This window comes from Gallus gallus, chromosome 3 (assembly GCF_016699485.2).
Source record: "Gallus gallus isolate bGalGal1 chromosome 3, bGalGal1.mat.broiler.GRCg7b, whole genome shotgun sequence".
Lineage (NCBI taxonomy): Eukaryota > Metazoa > Chordata > Aves > Galliformes > Phasianidae > Gallus > Gallus gallus.
In genome coordinates, this window is record NC_052534.1 from 34,102,997 (window position 1) to 34,123,856 (window position 20,860).

At 39.1% G+C, this 20,860-nt stretch overlaps 1 protein-coding gene across 1 annotated transcript in view; it reads right to left on the reverse strand.

The window, feature by feature from the left end:
• Window positions 1–20,860, reverse strand: part of KIF26B (kinesin family member 26B) — a 294,103-nt gene that overhangs the window by 99,283 nt on the left and 173,960 nt on the right. Inside the window, exon 5 of the mRNA XM_003640984.6 lies at window positions 11,254–11,437. Within this exon, the coding sequence (XP_003641032.2) occupies window positions 11,254–11,437 (184 nt within the window). The remainder of the gene's footprint in view (window positions 1–11,253; window positions 11,438–20,860) is intronic.

Consider the following 20,860-nt stretch of genomic DNA (forward strand, 5'->3'; position numbering starts at 1 on the left):
ATAAAAAAAGAACAGTCTAAAATTGGGAGGAAATAGTGTGCGCCTATTAGTCTCTTTGTAAAAGCCCCAGAAATAATGCTTGCAGAGATAAGATGAAGAGTAAGAAAAAAAATAAAGGCAAAATAGCTAAGGCAAATTCCCTCTACGTGTTGCTTTGCAATTAACTGTTTGAAGCAATCCCCGATCCCCTTCATCACAAGAATTCTGCTTATCTGCCCATCCAGTTATTTTTAATTTGTACTTCTATTATTACTGCTGCATTATTAATAAACCCTGATAAGATAGGAAATAGCACGATGGTGTTCCATTTCAGCAATGCCCCACATGGCATAATAGTCTTTATGATGAATAACTCCTTTCCATCCAAAGAGATTCATGACTTCCACTGCTCACCAAGCACAAGGCCCTGGGGGAGTCCCGCTCCTCGTCTGTGTTGCTGTTCAGCTTCCCAAAAAGCAGTCTGGGCCTCCTCACATTTATCACATCTGCACATGCTGTTATCAATCAGGGCGCATGCCTTCTCCTTCTGTGTGTGGCCAAGCAACCCACAGCCTCGGTGCCTCTGTCAGATCTCTTGCCAGCACATACCTTAGCACTGCTCCTCAGAGCTGACAGAAGTTTAAAGACAAAAGTGCAATGTTTAAGGTATTTTCTTGGGAGAGGGAGAAGGAGGCAGCTGCTTTAGCCATGCTGCTTCTAGAATCTGGGCCGGGGTGCTGAGCTAGTCAAGAAAAAATTTCTGCTGCAAATCAAGATCTGTATTTGGCTAATCCCAAAGCAATACAAAATGATGGAAGAAGGGGGCAAGGCACTAATTACAGCAAAGATAGTTAGGTTTACATTGTACAGTTGGAAATACCCGTGTTATATTTTCTGTGGGAAAAAGGAGGTAAGGAAGAAAGGATCAACAGCTTTTAAAGTTTTCCCACATTTATGTTTCTGTATCAGAGTATGTGCTGCTATGAAGGTTACTGTACAGAATTTCTCCTGGCCTTTTAATACACACCACATTTCAACACCACATCTTTTTCTAATTAAGCATCTGCCTTTCAGAACAAATATTATAAATTGAGCTGATCTGTGGAAAAATCCAGCAGCTATTAATATGGATGAGACCAACTGAGATCTACAGAAGGGTAACAGAGCCTCACAGATATCTAGAGAATGTACTGTAAAATGGTGCCATTTGTATGAGCATTTTCAATCACCACATAAGAGAAAAACCATGCAATGTAGAGGAGGACTGACCTAAGCAAGAAGGATAACATGCTTGTTTAAAATGCATGAGAAGTTACTGGGAATATCTTAAAAGAGAACACCAAACTCTTCCTCTTAAAACAATCCACTAGTTAATAAACAAGTGCACATCTATAGCGAGTTATTCTCTCAGTTTTTCAGGTAATGTGTTGAGCATACATAGATCTTTGCAATGCTTTCCCATTGTGCTGAGGGAAGGTAGAGATTAATATATGCATGCATGCATACACGCTTATGTATGTTAGTAGATGCATCTGCACACACCGTATGTACAGTGTCTATTGCACGTATAAATCCCCATCCATCCCTCTCGCTCAATTTATCACTTCTGAGTTCCACAGGAGATGTTTTAAGGGACAGACACCTTAAAAATTGTTTTAACTAATCTCCTGATTTTGCAAAATTGATCAGGTCAATGATTTTAAATTGTGTTTTACCTTTATTATATACAACTGAAATACTGTTTCGTATCAAAAAGTAGGAACACTGGTAAGTATTCCATTTTACATCTGGCCTTTAATATTTAACTAAACAATGGGAAGTCATTTAATTGCTAATCACCTTAGCAACACTATATAGGAAAACATCTGCCTACATGATGAAAATGAAACAACACTTGGTTGTCAAGAATCCATATTCACTAATGTAATGTTTCCAACCCCAAGCCACACTACCTGCCTTTTTGGGAAGGAGTCACCACTGAAAGCAATTCACTGTTCTAGTTACAGAGCAATGACCACGTGGGGATTTGAGGACCAAAAGTTCTTACCAAATTGGTGTGTGCACTGCCACCAGCTTTACAGGTCCATCCTGGCAGAAATAAATTTCTGCAAATATCTTCCTATTATTTCTCCTGGTATCAGTTTTCATGTTGAAGTTAAAGGTTCAGAGCAGAACACAAGAGGTTGTGTTCGTAATCATGACTCTTTTCACCTTATTTAAGGGAGTAAAAAGTTATTCTAAGGCAGAATTCTAAAGTCACCCCTGTAATCAATTGAAAAATAAAGCAAGCATCCTGTAGGGAAGTCTGCCCATCCTAACAAAGGCAGCATTTTTCTCCATTCATCCATAGGAGTTTATATGACTAGCCTATATCAGAAATGCAGCAATCAATTTACTTAACTTAGCACCATGAATCCCAGCCTAAGAAAGTGTAATAATTGAGGCTCTAAACAGTGAGGAAAAAGAAAGATAATGACTTGGAGCATGGAGAGAGAGCTTTCTATAAAAAAGTAAAAAAAAAAAAAAAAAAAAAAAGAATAAATAAAAAGGCAAATAAGGTAAACGTATCCAAAGAGATAATTCTCCTAATTGGTTTGATTCTTAAATGAAGAGGTGAAAAAGAGAAGAGACGGTGAATTAGAAGAGCTATATCTAATGGTTTTTCCAGTATTACAGTACAGTTCACACTGGACTCTCTCTCACTTGGGCTAGTTATCTATTTAAGTCAATGTCTTACCAGATAAATGAGATAAAACCCAGACATTTAGGATAATGAAAAGCAGAACAACCTTGCAGCTGAATTGAGAGGCTCAGCCCAATCATTAGTCCATGATGTTACATCAGTGCTACAGTGGAGCCTCTGCAGTGTCCCCACTGAGCTCTGCTCTTGGACACACACTGAGAGGAGTCAAACACAAAAGGAAAAGTGGGGAGGAGAAGAGGAAATGTAGGAAATTTTAAGAGAAAAAAAATGTAATAAGGTCTACAGTTGAGAATTTAGAGTACACTGCCTGCAATTTGCCTAAGATCTCAGAAAACTTAACTGCAATCCAGATTTAAGCAATTTGTTCAGCATTTAAGTTCCTTACTCAGCATTGTCTGAGAAACACCTTTGTAATGTTAAGTTTCTTTCACCTTGACTTTCCTGATTTTTATCAACCTCTTCTTCATGGATTTAAACAGCAATTTAATGGGGTGAGATATTTTGGAGGGGGGAAGGGCAGGGAAGAAGGGGACATCTCAGAAAGCACTGCTGAGTCTTTGAAATAAAGCCCAAAAATATCAACGAGCAGTATAAATGAAATTGAAACACGGAGGAAATGAAAATACAATACGTCAGAAAACAATTGAAGAAATCAGTCTTAAAAACAATGAGTTTTTATTCTAGAAAAATCCCAGTAGTTTTCATTTCAATTGCATAAACATTAACGTTTAAGAAATTTTAAACTGTGGCCAATGTGCTGTGATACTTCTCAGCAGCATGAAAACATGTTTAAAGCATAGTTAGTATGTGATCAATGTTAAAGATTTTTGCAGCTGATGAACGTTCACAACAACAGAAAAGCCAAAACTAATTGAGCCATCTGATTGTGCTTCAAAGCTCCTAATCAAATCGTGATCATTCATACCAACAAGTGACTTTGATATAAGAACAAAGTTGACTAAAAGTCAAGGACTGTTGTGCATAAAATCATACATCCATGACAATGCAGGGGGCACTGTATACATAAAGTCACTCAGGAATGTACAAAACTTTGTGCCACCAGCCTGAATTGATTTAAGCAATCTCTTTTTCTTTTGATACTCAATGTTTACACACAAATTCAGCAAAACAGGCCAAGGCAAACAATACAAAATTAAGTTTTTACAGCCCCTTCCCTGTGTGAAGCGTACTATAAAACAACCACGGAAAGGACTGATTCTTATCACAGATAGATGAAATATGAGAAAAGCTTCACCCCATTTTGATTTCTTTCAATTCCATCTGGAAACATCCTCCATCCATCTCTTGTGTTCGCAATCTCACCTAAAACTACAATTTCTAAACAGATACAGAAAGCTGTCACTAAAAATAACATTTTCGTATTACTTTTTGAGGCAAAAACAGAAGTTTACTGAGCAACACTACTATCCATATTCGTTATCTTTGAGAGTTGATGTTCAAATTAGAGTACTAGTTCTGCCACAATAATATATGGAAATAGAGACGCTTTTTTCAATAACCAAGAGCTTCATTTAAGGGCTGTAAGTTGCTCTCAAGAAAAAACTCGCCTTCTTTCTTGCTCATCTCATCTTCCCCAGTAAAAAGGGAAATGTTTATTTTATGGAAGATGAGCAGAGGCAAAGAAACAAAGAAAGAAAAAGACAGCAGAATCCAAGCACAGTACTTGGATTGGTAGAGCATGTAACCATACCACCATAAAACAGAACTGCTCCACTCGTGGACTGAGATGCAAGGACAGTATGTGGGTCCCGTCTCCAACTTCCCCACTGCAGATATAAGCATACTCCTTGGTGTCAGATCCACTCCCCTGCCTGCATGTGCAGTGCTCTGGAAAACAACTTCCCTCTCTACAGGATCTGCTCCTCACCAACTAACCTTGGCAATCACGCCGCCTGGAGTGACAAATTGCCAGGCCACTTCTCAAACTTTCAACAGCTTGCATGCAGGTGGGCCAAAATGAATTGCTTGTCCATAGGCTGGCTCATTAATGGGCTGAGGCCTAGCCTAATCTTCCCCTCCCAAACAGGGCAAACTATATGGCAGAAATGCAGCCCGGCTTTTCCACACAGGATTTCTGTCTGGTATCGGCAGAGGGACAGGTCTTCCCATAACAAGCTTGGCTGATATGCACTCCTTGTTTCCCATGAAGCAGCAGCTTCTACACTTTGCAAAGAGAAGGAACAGCAATTACCCTCTGAAGTGTGGAAACGTGACTGGGTGGGAATTTCTTGAAAAGACATCTTTCTTTCAACATCACAGCCAACCTAAATGCAATCTGTCAGACTCCTGCGAGGGCACTTGCACAACCACAACTGACTTTATATTAGAGAAAGACAAAATAACTGCATTAAAAATATGATTTAAGGGAGGTAAACAATTTTTTTTTTTACAGTAATTCTCACAGGTTCTATTAATCTCATTTTTTTTCTTAAAGCAGTTTGTGGTATTAAAACACCTCTGAAAAAAAGGATACCTAGCAGAACTCTAATTGAAGTGCATGAAGGCCTCTGCCTGTATCTGCTGATACATTTGGAGAGGAAAATCCCAGTTCAGAGCAACTCCATCTGGATGGCAAAAGGCTATCTGGATTTAATTCCAAGCAGAACCAACTAACTAATTTATACAACAATCATGTTGACAATAATGATGAACACATATGTCTCCTTTAAATGCCTCAAGAGATCATTCTTTTTTCCCCCATTTCAGTAACCATGGTAACTTTGGACAAAAACAGCTTCTGCCTCAGAAATTGCTTTCTGTAATAAAGCGTTTATCATGTAACAGTTAACTTTTTCTTCCTATACACCTGAGTGATAAAGGAGAGAGAACCTCTACTTTGCAAAGGGAAGAGAACTTCTGCTTCTCTCTGAAAAAGCTTCAAGATGGATGGCAGTAAAGTGAGCTACAGAACATATCTTGCAAGTTGTGCTGGCTTTTTTGCTGACCACAACACAGGTTTTCATAGACATCCATTTAATGTATACAGTAATGTTGCCAAAATAATCCTAACATCTGCATCAGATGGTCAAAATGCAAACTCTCAGAATAAAAAGGGGTGTCTCCTGTATCTTGTGGGCTTAGTCAAAACACGCACCAATTTTGCTCCCTGCAAGTCATCTTTGCAATCATGAGTCATTGAACTGATACAAAGATTGAACACAGCTATGAAAACATCTTTTGACAAATACTGTTCAAATTATGATTCATACAGGCTATAGCCAATAGAATAATTACTATTAACATATGTATTGTACTGTTAAAACGTGGATTAAAGCACGTCAAGGCCAGTGCAGTAATTCTTGCCCTATCTAGTGGAAAGTCCAATAAATTATTTTAAGGCAGTGGCTAGCTGAGAAGAATGAAGCTTGCAAAGCCAGAGAATTGGCATGTACTTCTGTTTCCCGAAAGACAGCTCTGAACCTACTCAGAAACCTGAATGGCTTGAGCAGTAGGGCTTTTTTCACTGTTACCTTTGGCACTGACAAAAGAAAGTCAAAGAAGGTCAAGTGGAGAAGCAGAAAGGAAAACATGGACAAGAAAAGCTGGTACTGTAGAATCAAGAAAAGCCCTAAAACTGAGGAAGGAATGGGATATCAAAGTCCTGCCTGAAAGATCATGGTGATGTAAGAGGGAAAACTAACTTCAGTTGCTTCTGTCCATCTGCATGCAAGAATCTGTATTACTTTGTAAAGGAGCTGAATCATATGAAAAATACTTGATCCACTCCTTTTACAATCGCTTAAACAGAAAAACTGCAAAGCACTGCTTCTTCCTTAGCCACTTGGATCAAAAAGAATAATAGTATGTTACATGCTCAATACACAAAGGGGGATGGGTAGGACATAAGATTATTGATTTAGCCCATTTTGATTTTTAGCATTATACTATTTAACGGAAGATTAAATTCTTACAGGCCAACCACTACAAACAAAATACTTTTAATTGAATCTTCTTTAGTATGTCATACATATACACTGGAGAAAGGAGAACGGTTCAGGAGTATCTGTCACATCACCAGCTCACCTGCCAGCATTTTGCAGGTATTCCTGGCATTTGGCCACAGTCGCTGTTCACCTCCCACTCATGGCCCGTCCTAGATAGGACAGGCTCCATGCTCGGTCCCAGCCAGAACACTGGCTCCTGCATCTCTTACTCAGTAGATTATCAAAACAGCTCTGTCTGTGCTGCCTCCTACCCTGCCCTACACACTCAGAAAGAGCTCCTCAGAAGTACCTGCAGTGTAACCCATTACTCCCCTTTGAAAGGTTTTAATAATCTCTTCTACAATGCCTACCACAGCTCAGCAAGGGTATCTAATATTAGACTGTTGACGGGTTGAGGACACCACTATGAAGATGAACAATAATATCTCTGTTTCTTCTTGCTTCCTGTCTTCTCTGTCTGTCTGGTCTTCCTCCCTGCAGAAACTGTTTTTTCACTGTTGGCTTTGGTGGGTTTTTTTCCTGTCTGAATTTATACATTATCTAGCAAAATAGGACTAGGCTCTGTAAAAAAGGAATCCCATTGCTACAGAAAAATAAAAAGTAAACGCAATATTGTGAATTTCAGTCCATTTTGCTAATAGGTTGAAATGACTTGCTAAAGAAACCTCAGTGATGACTTTTTTCTCCCTAACGTCCATTGCAGAGGGGTGATTTTTATGAGCAAACATCACTATTTTATTTTCTGATTAACAAGCACCAACAAACAATTCACACAAAAGAATAATACGTAAGTGAAGTTAAATTATTCTCTGCCCAAACATATCAACTACCTTCCAGTGGCAGAGTTCTGTAATAGTATGCACAGGAAAATAATAAATGAAAGAAAGCACAGAGACCACATCCATTCATCCTAAACTTTGTGCCACCTGAAAACAACCCATTTACTAAGGCTGGCAGCAAATTTTTCATTCAAGCTGTTTTTCACAGGGAATGGAGGAGTCAGCAAAACATGATTTCTGACAGAAAGAACATTTCAGGTTTTCATTAAAAAAAAAATCTGGTTTAGTTTACTTTTTGTTTAGCATAACATGGGAGGTTGGGAGAAAGGGAAGCAGCTTGGGGAGCAAATCCAAGGAAACCTGAGTCACGGAATAATTTGTTTTTCCTGCATGGAAAGCCTGCTTTTTTCCCCCTATTTCTTGGCTCATTGTCAGAAAGAACAAAACAGACTTGAGTATGTTCTAGAACATGGGGGGACTTGGGGAAATAGCATGTACAGTCATCCAGAATAGTGCCACTCTGTCTAAGTCCAGCAAAAGCAATCTGCCACTCTCCTTTACACAATAGCTCAGAATTCAGTAACTCAAAGGCAGCACAGAGTGAAGAAAAAGAGATGCTTAGGCTGTGGTAGCTTACAGAGCTGGAGTGTCATTCAGCCCAAAAGAAAACTCTGTTATCAAGAAAAAAACTGTAGGGATAACAGACTGCTTCCCTGGGGATCAGCTCCCTTTGCCAGGAAATGCAAAGCCAAAGCAAATGTGCATGTCACAACTTGTACAAGAACCACTGCTAATTTATTTGCAATATAGTCACAAACATTTACTTTAGGGAGAGACTCTGGAAATTAGATCCTTTACTACTTTGCTATGACAATGCTGTATTTCCATTAGGGTCAAGGGTGTATCTAACATCAAAGTGAAATGCTGAATTTCATTATTTCATCCTCCTGCTCCTGCAAAGCTGAATGCGAGCATTCAAATAATATTTCTCGCAAATACCAGTATGGTACAGCACTTTACCTTCAGAGCAGCCCTTGTATTCTCTTCGCCACTTCAGACTTCTCAGTTTTTATCCATATCCACACTAACTGAGCTGGCTAATTAACTTTTAAATATTTTGTTGATTTTAGTAGAATCCTCCCACTCAAAAAAAATTATATCTGTACGAGACAGTCGATCCATTCCTAAGAAACTTTAGAACTTTAAGTGAATCAATATCATCAATTTTGCAACAGAGTTTCTGTCTTTCTGTCACGCAGCTTCTTGGATATCCACCAACCCTGGCAAAGAGAGAGGTCTCAAGCTGAGGCCAAGCCAGTAACATATCACTTCTGTGCTGGGGGTCCCAGCTCCACAGCCATGACCATGCCTCCCAGGAAGCCAGTCCTGGGGTTCTTTGTATGCTGTCATCCCTGGGGATCTTGGAAACCCAGAGACTTTGGCAAGTCCTAGCCTTCCAGCTCTGTTGACCAGGATTTCCAGTAACAAACTTTCCTGCTAGAAAATTCCAAGTCCTTTCAAACCTGAAGTGAACCAGAGTTTTATCACACTGGGACTGCTGGTAACATGCTGTTTCAATAGAAATTAAAAAAAAAAAAAAGTTACTGAAAATAAATATTAGCTTTCCCAAACCCAGTTCTTCCCCATGGGTCCATGAATTACAGATTGATAAACTTAGAGAAAACATTATATGAAAGGAATTGCTGAGAAAATTAACAGATTTTTGCATGTTCATATCAAAACATATGCCCAAGTTGAACACAAGATGCATAACAACAAAAATTTAAAGCAATTAAAAGCAAACGAGCCAAGAATTCCACAGCTTCATCTGAAGTTCTCCCATTCTGACAGTTATATTACATTGTTATCCAGCAGTTACCCACTCACACCTAACTCAGACATATTAAAATGAAAATTATGCTAAATAGGATAGACTGATGGGAAACTGATGAAACTATATGGACTTTAGGTCATAATTGCAGAATGATTCCCAGAAGAAATCAGAGAGGTGAAAAATGGAACAGAACTTAAGAAACTGCAGGCTGGACATACTATTGCTAATGAGAATATCGTGGGGAAATCTTGGGGTTGGACTCAATGATCTCTAGAGGTCCCTTCCAACCCCTACAATTCTGTGATTCTGTGAAAAAAGGGACTTCCTCTATTATGACTACATGAACTAATACAATCTGGTATCCTATTTTGGATAAGGACGTGTTAAAACATTTTTTAAAACTCTTAATTATTTCTTAAATACTTTGATAGCTCTTTCTTTTGCTGGAATGCAAAATTTCTGTTTTACTTATACACCTGAAAAGCCTGGACCCTGTTCTGGCATACAGTGTTGGTGGAGGAGCAAATTGGGCATACTATAAAACTGGTTTCTAAGACCTGTTTGCTAGAAATCCAAGAGAAGCAAGAAAAGTCCAGGACAAGCTTACAGTGCTTTCACAGGTTTCCATGTGTGCAGCCACATAGACCCTATTCTCAAGAAGGGTGAAAACCAACTGGAAAAGTATCCATCCTTTTCAACAAGAAAAATTAGTCCCTTGTTTTCCTGAACACATCCTTCATGATTGTTCAATAGAAGTTTTATTTGTATTCAGATATTACAAGTCTCAAGCACAGAAATGTAAGAATTCTCAGGTTCTGTTGTAACTATTTTCCTTAGCAGGTTCTTACACCAATAGGTCCAAGCTTACTCCTCTTCCTGATGAAATCAGAGTAGCCATCACTGCTTTTATCAGATTGTGACAGATCTGTACTTTTGTGCAGGCCAGAAGAAAGAAAGGGAGCCTGCAGGAAGGGAACCCAACAGGTTCTTTTCCAAAGGGCACAGAGCAGCTACAAAAGTAACACTGCTGTTCTATGAAAAAATTAGAACCATGCAATTTCCCAAAGTGAACGTCCAAAATCTGCAACAGAAATGCTGAAGCACATCCTATGCTCAGTACTCCTGGATTATGCATTATATTTTCTCTTCTAAACAAAAAGATTTGCAACAAACTCATTTTCTCTGCTTTGTAACCAATGAATATGGAAAAGCCATGTACACAGATGCTTGCATAAGAAACTACCTTGATTAAAGCAAACTGCTGTCCTCAGCAACTATATGCACTCATTCCCAGATGCAATGTACCAAGCTCTCCATTTGTGACAGAGAATAAAGGCAACTCAGACAAATCAGAAAGTAATAGCAAAATATACAGCCATCTTCTCCATTGCTTCAACCATTTTCCATCACAACTATGCACCTAAACAGTATCTTAAGAGGATGTGATCCTAGAGAATGGAAGGAAGCAACATGACAGAAGGAAAAAAGGAGTAATTCATCATTATTAGCATAGGCTTTGTTCAGGTATGTGACCAAGCCTTGTCCTGACTGTACTGGAAGAAAGCCAGGATACATGAGTCAGAAGTAAATTACAGTCACTCAACCAAGATACCAGCCTGAACAACAAGGGGGATCAGGAACCCAGAATATGCCACGGCAAACACCTGCTACACAGTTGAAACACAGCCACAGAGACCAACCCACACCATAAATGCTAGCAGAATGGACATTGCAGGTGCACTTTGTATAACCAGGAGCTCAAAATGTACTACTGCATGATTAGGGCTGCCTGTGTTCAAGACAACTTCAACCCAACCACATGCACTGTAAGTAATTAACATTGTCCTTTGTCCATGTGCAGGGACCAACTGCAGTACGCTTCATGCAAAAAAAAGGACATACTCTTCTAAATCCCTGGATGTTTTACCCCAACGAAGGAAAATCATATCCCATAAAAAAAATAAGAGTTTTGAGAATACTTGTAAGGCCTACCTTGCCCACACCAGGGGTGTCTTTCACCTTGCTGACTGCCCTCAACAAACAAGGCGGTGCAGGGGGTGGGGAAGCCTGAAGGATACTGCTGAAGCTGGTAGTGAAGAGGGGAGATTCAGGAACAGACGATGCAGAAGGCCTGTGCTTCTTCTTTTTGGAGGACAGGTTCAATTTCTGAGCGGCTCTGTGGGAAAAATTACAAGAGTAAGATAAAACAAGATAAAACAAGACAAAACTCATCAACACAAGCAGTCAAGAATAAATAAAGGTAATTACCAGGTTACCATCCACGTAGGATCTATCTCAGTGTTGACCTCTCTGATTCCAACAGTTTTATTATCCTGGTTACATTCTGATATAATTTGCATTAAGTAAGGTCTGAACCATGCCTCTGTTGCTGTCTCATCTGTTTAAACAAGTCAGCCTACAAGAAAGCTCCTCAACCTCCAATTACATCAATGAGCTATATGCCAATTACTATTATAAAATTCAGCTTATTCACTAAGTGGTTGACACAGAACTGTTTGTCATTCATAAATCTCCAATTGGAAAATGAATACCTGTGCAGTGTTTGGATATAAGCAGCCATTGTTAATGCTCATTAGCATTAAATGCTCAGGTAGATTTGCTGAGGCATAGGAAGAAGTGCACGAGCTATTTTAAATTTATTGCAATTCTTAAAATACAAGACAATCTAAACACTGAACAAACCGTGACCAATGAAAATATTGCTCTTTGCAATAAGATAGAGGCAATCATACCAACTGCAACTGCATTAACCACTAAGAAGGGAAAACAACAAAGACTGTTTTTAAACTACAGTATTAGATAGGAATACCAAAGTTTGTATAGATTAAACGGTTGCTTGATTAAGAAGCTAAGATTTTCTGGAACAGAAGCATTCAGTACTTTGTTTTTACAATTGAGACAATTCAACACTCAGCCTTTACTGCAGCTGTTTTGTTCCAGCACACATTCATTCTGCACTATCCAGGGATAGTGTTGATATTAATGATGCTGCTCCAGGGTTTCCCTTTTGCAAAATGGACGCTTTAAACAGTGCAGAGGTTAACTGGAGCATCATTTCCAAGGAAAGATAGATATAATAATTCATGAGGCTACTTTCATGCTTTGCTTTGGCAGACAGATTGTGACTTAAGACAGGTATAAAAGAAGTCTGTATTGATAGTAGCTCTGCTTACCCTGCTTAAGTGTGACAGTCAAGACCAGTAACTCAAAATCCTACTAGGTTTTAAGAAACTTATGCTTCATTACGCTGTTATCAGTATATATTACCCAACTCTGAACTTCCAAAAGTGATTATTTTGTCTCAAGGAGTTAGGGAAAAAAGACTGAATATATATACATATATTTGATTCTGGTACATTGTGTTTGTATCAGATGTCTCAAACACATGAACAAATTACTGCTGGGCATGAAGCTGCCATATGTCAGCTGATCGTGAGTGCACTGCATGCATTCCCAGTGTGTATTCTTTTAGCCAGTGGCAAATGCAAAGCAGTTCCAGATAGATTAAGCTTTAATAAAAGAAAAGTAGGGGATTTTAATTTACTTGACATAGAATTACAACTCAGAAGTTTCTATATTATCTCCTTGTCTTTGTCCTTGCCCCTTCCTTCTTCCTTAAGACACTGCAATTCATAACCTGGTCCTCTCCATTAAGATTGTCTGTTTTCTTTTTTTTTCTTCTTATTTTTTTTTAGAAAATGTGATCAGAATGAGTAGGCGAAAACCAAATTAAAAAAAAAAAACAGAACAATTTTTCCTCTTCCCAGTCACATTTAAATGACTGGAGAGGGTTCAGTGATTTCCACATGCTTTATAAAGCTGTCCATGCTGAAAAAAAACATCTTCTATGTATCTTGGCTCCAGTATAACATTTAAAGCAAAATCTTTTACTACATGCAACAACTGAACATACAAGTACTGAACAAACACAATGAAAAATTTACTATGGTTTTTACATTGTAAAGCTCAATAATCCAGGTGCAAATAAAGGCTCTACCCACTATGGTCTTGATGACTTGCCTCACGTGGATATGTATTTCCTAGAAAACAATTTCTAAGTTGACTGAGCCATTAACTCTCTCTCATCACTAATTGCTTCTGCACATTATGCTGTTCCTTTTACAAAGCTGATAGTTTAATACAAGTTTCTTATTGAACCAATCAAGCCCATAGGTGGCATTTTTCTTAAAGAAAAGATACCAGTCTTTTCAAAACCTTGAAGCTATGCTCTAGTTTGACAGCTACAAACTTTGAGATTGCATTCAAATAGAAGAACCTACATTTTACTTTATATTTTTGGTCTTCAACTGGTAAAATGTACAAAAAAAAGCAATGAACTGTATCTCACAACTTTGTAGGGTTTTCTGCTTTTCCCCAAGGAGAGAAAAATCAGTGAATGGAGGGCAAGAAAATCATTTATGAGCCATATTAGACTTTACTGAATTTTGAAGGAGATCAAAAAGGCAATAAGCCTCAGGTAATTCCCAGAGCATTTAACTAGGAAGGGAAATATATTTTAACCAGATGTAGACTGCAAAGCAGCACAAACTTGCACAGTGTGTCTTTCTTGTAAGCATACTTCCATGAATAAAAGCATTCAGCTTGGGTGGCTAGCATTACTCTGAATGCTGCTGGTCACACAAGCTGCAGCTGATTTGGCCACGTGATCTAACATAGGTTAGAAACTGTCACCTTTCTTTCTTCCAAGCAAGTCAGAGGCCTGGCTCTCCCACACAGTCTCTATGGGCCACCAGACCTCTCTGGCAAAGCACCAGGCTGGACCTTGGAAGACCCAATATTGCTGCCAGCCCAGCCTAGCTAGCAGCTGTTCATACTCTGCTCATTGTACAGGAGCCAGCTAATTTGTTTTCATTTAGCCTCGAATATAATAGGACTGATTTCTGCTTGAGACTATGCATACTGCTGCGGCAATGGCGACAATGGCAGCCTGGTTTCACCTACTGGCAATAAACTGGTTGTACTCCTAGTTATTTTACATCTCACTTGCGCCAAGAAATATCAGCTGTGAACTACACAGAGGTGCACGGTGGGCTCCTGTATGACACAGGCTGATACACTGCATGGGGAACAACAGGGAGAGGGACAGTGGCTGCAGAAGTACTGAAGAAACTTGACCAAGTTAAACTTCTTAAGTGGGTAATTTAAACAGTACTGATCCATGGTGTGGATGCACTCATTCACAATAGAAGTGTCTTTGATGCATTTAACTGAGCTATCTTCCAAAGGAAGGCCAATTTAAAGCCCTTTAGCTTCACTGAAGTATTCGCACCTTCAGTTAATTCGTATTGTTTTTCCTGAAAGTCTGTGTAAACAAGCAGATGGAGACTTTCTGAAAGCTTAGAAGATTTGTGGCAGAGAAAAAAAATCACAAGATCAAGATTTGAGATTGCAGGAGGATGTTAGAAAGCTGATTAAAGTTCACTCCAAACTGATGGATTGCTGGCAGGTAAGGGGAAGTAGTTTGAATGCCCAGCTGGTCCATTGAAAAGACTTAGTTTGTTTCTCAAAGGAACATTCCCTGCTTTCTTTTTATTGCAAAATACAAGTTTAATAGGGTATATCTTGAGGCAGTTAAAATTCTTTGCACCTCCCACCTATGCAGAAATAGAGACTTTTTTTTTTCTCTCAAAATTCCATGGGTATGTTGGGATTGTCAGACACATTCACTGTAGAGCTAACTCCCTTAGGGTGGAAGCCAATTCAAGAGATTGATGAAAACTTTCTGAATCCTGAAGATCATCTGTGGTATTTATAGAAGAAACTGAAGTACTCTAGATAAATTTCCAAAGAGTACACTTTACCTCTAAACTCTCAGATACCTTTCAGCAGATCTCTAGAGAGATGAATTAACAGAAATTGATTAAATAATCCATTTTTTAACATAGAAGAAAGGCACTGCTATGGGAGACTCAAGCATCTCTACTAAAAACATTATTCATATTACTTGTAGTAATAAATGAATGAACTATGAAGATGATGAAACTTTTCAGACAAAATAAAGGGCTTTGTGGAAAACTGTAAATACTTTGTTTGGAAAGGTATCTGGGTAATACAGTACAGCATTTACAAGGAAACAGGGTGGAAGTACCAGTTTGAACATTCATGGTTTCTAAATTAACTTTGGCTGCTCACAAAAAGCAGTTTCAAGAAACTGAGGACAACTCCATACACCAATTTTTTGCTAAGCAATAGTCATGGGAGGAAAAAAAAGACAGTAACAACAAAAATCTCTGTTACACTGCTTAAAAGAAATAAAGCCTCCCTGCAATACACAGTGCTCACATACATTCAGCTCGAACAGAGTAGCACAGGCATAAGTGCATGTAAGATGTGAACTTTATGGGACTTGGCTGTGACAGCTCATAGCATATTTGTTTCCTCTCATTTAAGTAAGAAAGCAGGTACTGCTAATAGAATTCAGTAAACACCTATTTGAGTTTTCAATTACGTATCATCCAAGGCAAAATTAAAACTCTGGGGCTCGCTGTCAAAGTAGAGGTCAGTAAGGCCAACAGATTTGTTAGATTGAGAGGAGATTAGACACCTATGTGAATTATTAAAATATTATTCACATTTGTGTCAGCAGAGATCATCACAGACGAGTAAAACTGACTCATACTTCAGTGCCTGACAAACCCTTTACCACTGACGTGAAATTTCCTTAGGTGCTCATTTCTTTATAATTATTCATTAGTGGAGTTTTCTATTACACTATGCTGCATCCAGTATTTATTACTCTTGGAAACAGAATTTGAGATCACAGAGTCCAGTGAGCTGATATATCAATTTTTCTATGACAAAATAAAAATTGAAATTATGTTCACTTTTATATTTCATTTTCCATGGAGAAAATGGCACTTAAGTGAGGGAGGCTAAATGATTGTGCACTAGCTAACTTTAATTTCAACATTTGCATTAAAACTGAAAATCTATTTCTCTTCTTTGTTTGGAGGCATACATTTCATTTCATAGGAAGAACACTCTCTGCTAGGTGCAGTTCTGAAGGAGCAAGGCATGAACTTCATATGTGGAAAGATGGCTTACGTCAAGATGGTCTGGTTTTATAAGCTCAAAGGAGATTAATGGTCTGCTCTAGTAATTAAAACCCTACCTTTAATAATGCAAAACTGCCTTGCCTGATGTATCTCTCTGTTGAGTTGAAAAACAGACAGAAGTTTAGTTTGGAAATCAGTCTCCTGAACCAAATCCCTAAGCATATATGTACAAATACACCACTAGTGGTAACAAATTTGTGACCAACAGTGTTGGTTACTCAGTGTGCAATGTTCATATACATCAATTTCTATGGTCTCTGATTGGTCACATACCAGGGAAAGAAAACATAGCTCAACCTCGTCCTCCACACGCAAGCCCTGCTGATGATATGTACTTTTTTTTTTCTAATTAAAAAAAAAAAAGCCATAATTCTTCCTGGAGAAAAAGCAGAAATTGTTGACTTCCACCTACTAAGTAAATTATAATCTGCTTAGTATCCTAACAAACCGATGGAATGTAAAACAAGAACATTCTGGAAGTCTGCCAGTATTTTTTACTACTTCCAACTGACATGTTTGCAAATGTGGGTTCATGGTGTATTTTCTGTATCTAGTAAACATATTTATTTGAGTCATCATATCATATCAGTCCTTTTGTAGCTATATCATCAGATCCAATGTGATTTAGCAAAATTACAATCATATAAGGCCTTTTTCTCTGAAAAATGACAGTCTTGACTTTTTTGGCTACATGGGGTCAATCTACAGCTGCTTCTTGAGGATCTTTAGATACTGAATTTTATCAGTTACATGCTGCCTTTACAAACTGGACACTGGACACTAATAGTGTCCATTATGTCCCTGTCAATTACAGGGACATAATCTACCCCAAATTGATTCCAGTTCTCTCAGTCATCTATATAGATCATACAGGCTCACTGAGGTGACATTACAGCTAAGATGACCTAGGTACTATCAACAAAAATGGGAGGCTCCATACGCACCACCATCCTGTCTGTATCATTCTTTCCCCTCCTTTTATTCTTTCCTCAAACTTATTTAAGGCTGGCTGCTACTGGTTTAACCTACTGAACTATTTCACGCTACTGAATGCTCTAAATCATACCTACTTGACATGGCTAATATATCCGAATTACTACGGACTATACACTTTGCCAATCTTCAAGTCTGAGGCATGTGGTACTAAACACGGTTTCACGCAAAATCTCATCTTCCTAATTAGAGGACAGTGATCTGGCAAGGACCCATAGCTTCCTTTGTATCGTGCATGTCTTTGCATCTTCTACAGGAAAGAGAGGAGAGATCATGAAATCATAGAATCACTAAGGTTGGAAAAGACCTCCAAGATCATTCAGTCCAACCGTCTACCTATCACAAATGTTTCCCATTAAACCATATCCCTCAGTACAACACCTATGTGTTTTTTTAACATCTCCAGGGACAGTGACTCCACTATCTCCCTGGGCAACCTGTTCCAGTCTTTAACTGCTCTTTCAGAAAGAATTTTTTCCTAACGTCCAACCTGAATCTCCCTTTGCACAATTTGAGGCCATTCCCTCTAGTCCTATCACTAGTTACACCAAAGAAAAGGCTAACCTCCTTCCTTGCCACAGCCTCCCTTCAGGTAGTTAAGGAGGAAAATAAGGTCACTCCTGAGCATCCTGTTCTCCAGACTGAACAACCCCAGCTCCCTTAGCTGCTCCTCATAAGACTTATGCTCCAGACCCTTCAGCAGCTTCATTGCACTTCTCTGAACACACTCCAGGTCCCTGATGTCTTCCTTGTAGTGAGAGGCCCAAAACTGAATACAGTACTCCTGCCACAGCCTCACCAGCACTGAGTAGAGAGAGATGATCACTTCTTTGCTTCTGCTGGCAATACTACTTCTTATACAACCCAGGATGCCATTGGCCGTGTTTGCCAACTGGGCACACTGCTGGCTCATGTTCAACCAAGCATCAACCAATACCCCCAGGTCCATTTCCTCTACACAGCCTTCCAGCCACTCTGCCCCAAGCCTCTAACATTGCCTGGAGTTGTTGTGGCCCAAGACTCAGCACTTGTTCTTGCTGAACTTCATCCCATTGACTTCAGCCCAGAGATCCAGTCTGTCCAGATTGCTCTGTAGGGCCTTCCTACCCCCAGGCAGATCGACACTTCCTGCCAACTTGGTGTCATCTGCAAACTTACTGAGGGTGCACTCAATGCCTTCATCCAGGTCATCAATAAAGATATTGAACAGGACAGGCCCCAGTACTGACCCCTGGGGAACACCACTCATAACTGGTTGCCAGCTGGATTTAACTCCATTCACCACCACTCTCTGGGCCTGGCCATCCAGACAGTTCCTTACCCGGTAAAGAGTGTACCCATCCAAGCCATGGGCTGTGCCAGCTTCTCCAGGAGATGCTTCACAGGATGTCTAACTAACAAGTGACTGGTGTTCTGGTGCAGGGGGACCAAGATGCCTCTTCATTATCCACTGCAAACAGAGCTTATCACCTGAGAAGCTTGCTCCAGGAGCAGAGAAAGAATGATCTCAAAGGCTTTTTATTCTATTTCTACATGAGTTTTTATCATCCAAACTGAAAGCAAAATGACAGAGCTACAAAACGTGCAGTCAACTTGCCATGTCCCAGCCCACAGACCTTGCCCTCCAACAGGAATTAGGAGCTAAGAATGAAAATCAGGGCAACTTCACACCACTGTAATTCTCTGTGTGGCTAAATCCAGGGCTGTGGTATTGCAGCTTAGTGAGCAATGTAAAGAATGAAATAAGAATCCTCAGAGGAACATTTTCTAGATTTGTAGTTCCAGGAAGATCCTTAGTATTTGTGTTTAATTATTTTACAATGCCTTTAAAATCTGGAGATAATTTGCACTTTCTGCTTATGCTGTAGAAGGTATAATAAACATCTCTCTAATGCCCAGTAAACACTTGCCCCTTATTGTTCTCATTATTTGTATGCATGCCTTCAATTTCATAGCAACAATAAAGCTATCCCAGGCTGCAGTCTTTTACTTCTTGGGTGGTTAATTCAGATGTTTTGACCACAATGCCTTAGCGACTGTGCTCTCCCCTGGAACTGTATTAAAACTGTCCAGAAATTCATTATTTTTAACTTATTATTCAATTCTAACACACACTCAAAATAGGGCTTATACAGAACATGCTTTATAAAATGTGAGGCTTGTTGTACATAGGTAATCTCAGTGGAATTAACAGCTCAGCCTTGCTCTTATATCAAGTTCAAATTTGTGTAAATCAGAACTGTTCTTAGTTCCTCTAAGATGAGGAAAATCAATACGCTTGAAAATCAATAGCTTAATGGGAAGCTGAAGTCTTACACAAATATATATTGCTGGACAAAGGACTCTGTTCTATACCACTGTTACTTGGGTGAAACTGACTTTTATACAAGGATATGACAAGATACTACACAAACCACTCCTCATGCCATTACTGTTTGATCCATAAAACACCAGATGAACGAATCAACTCTTAGGCAAATGTTCAGCACCAAAACACAGAGAACGAATCACAAGTTGCGTAATTTATTCTAAAGGCTACACAGAGGTTGTTTTTATGATGAATCTAACCATTTTTTTCTATCTGAAAATTGCTTTTATAAAAAAATGGCAGTCACACAAATTACTAATCACAGCATTATCCCGTTCCTGGAAAACTTTAAGGATGAGTCGAATACGTGTCACTGTGCGCTTAATGCATGAGGCAGGGTGAACCATTATACTTGGATAAAATAAAATCAGATGTTTAGCACTAGTTTAATACAGGAAGAAAAACAGCTACATGAACTGTACCTCAAAGGAATTCAAATGTAAGTAGTTACCAATTACTGCCATGGTTACTTGGCAATGCATTTTCAAGTCACATGGGAAAACTGCACAGGCAGGAGCTTGATAGCCACAGACCAGAGCAGCCCTAATTTCTATCTCACATTGCTGAGGAAAAGGGCAGTGGTATCTTTCAAGGAAAGGCCCTAAACAAGTTCCATCCAGAGCACATTTTGTGCGTTAAGCATTCTTGTCTGTACATACTTAAGATTTAGATCATAAGATGTTACCATTGCCCCTAAGTATTAGAACTGATGTGCAGTGCTTTATATTTGCACTGTTATTTTGTAAAACAAGAAACATACACAGATCTGTCAGTCTTCAAGAGTTAGCTGGAAAATATTAGCGGCACAGATGTACTGTTACACTGTTTTCTACTGGAAGTACCTCCAGGGTTGGCTGGCAAACAGACGTCCCTCATGTCTGAGATCACCCAGCAAACCTCAACCCCTGGGACAGGACTTCTGGTTAGCCAGCCCACAGCTGAGTCTCCTCATCATCAAGAAATAATTACAGTTATTGCCATAACTCAAAAACGTGACTAAGGGAAGCTTTGCAACAAGAGGCCGACAAACCATTGGCCATTTACTAAGTCCTTAAAATCACATAAAGCCATTCTTTTAATTTTAAGTTTTATGAGCCTTATAAGACTGAGGTTATTTTATTACCTTCAGTGCTAAAACCTG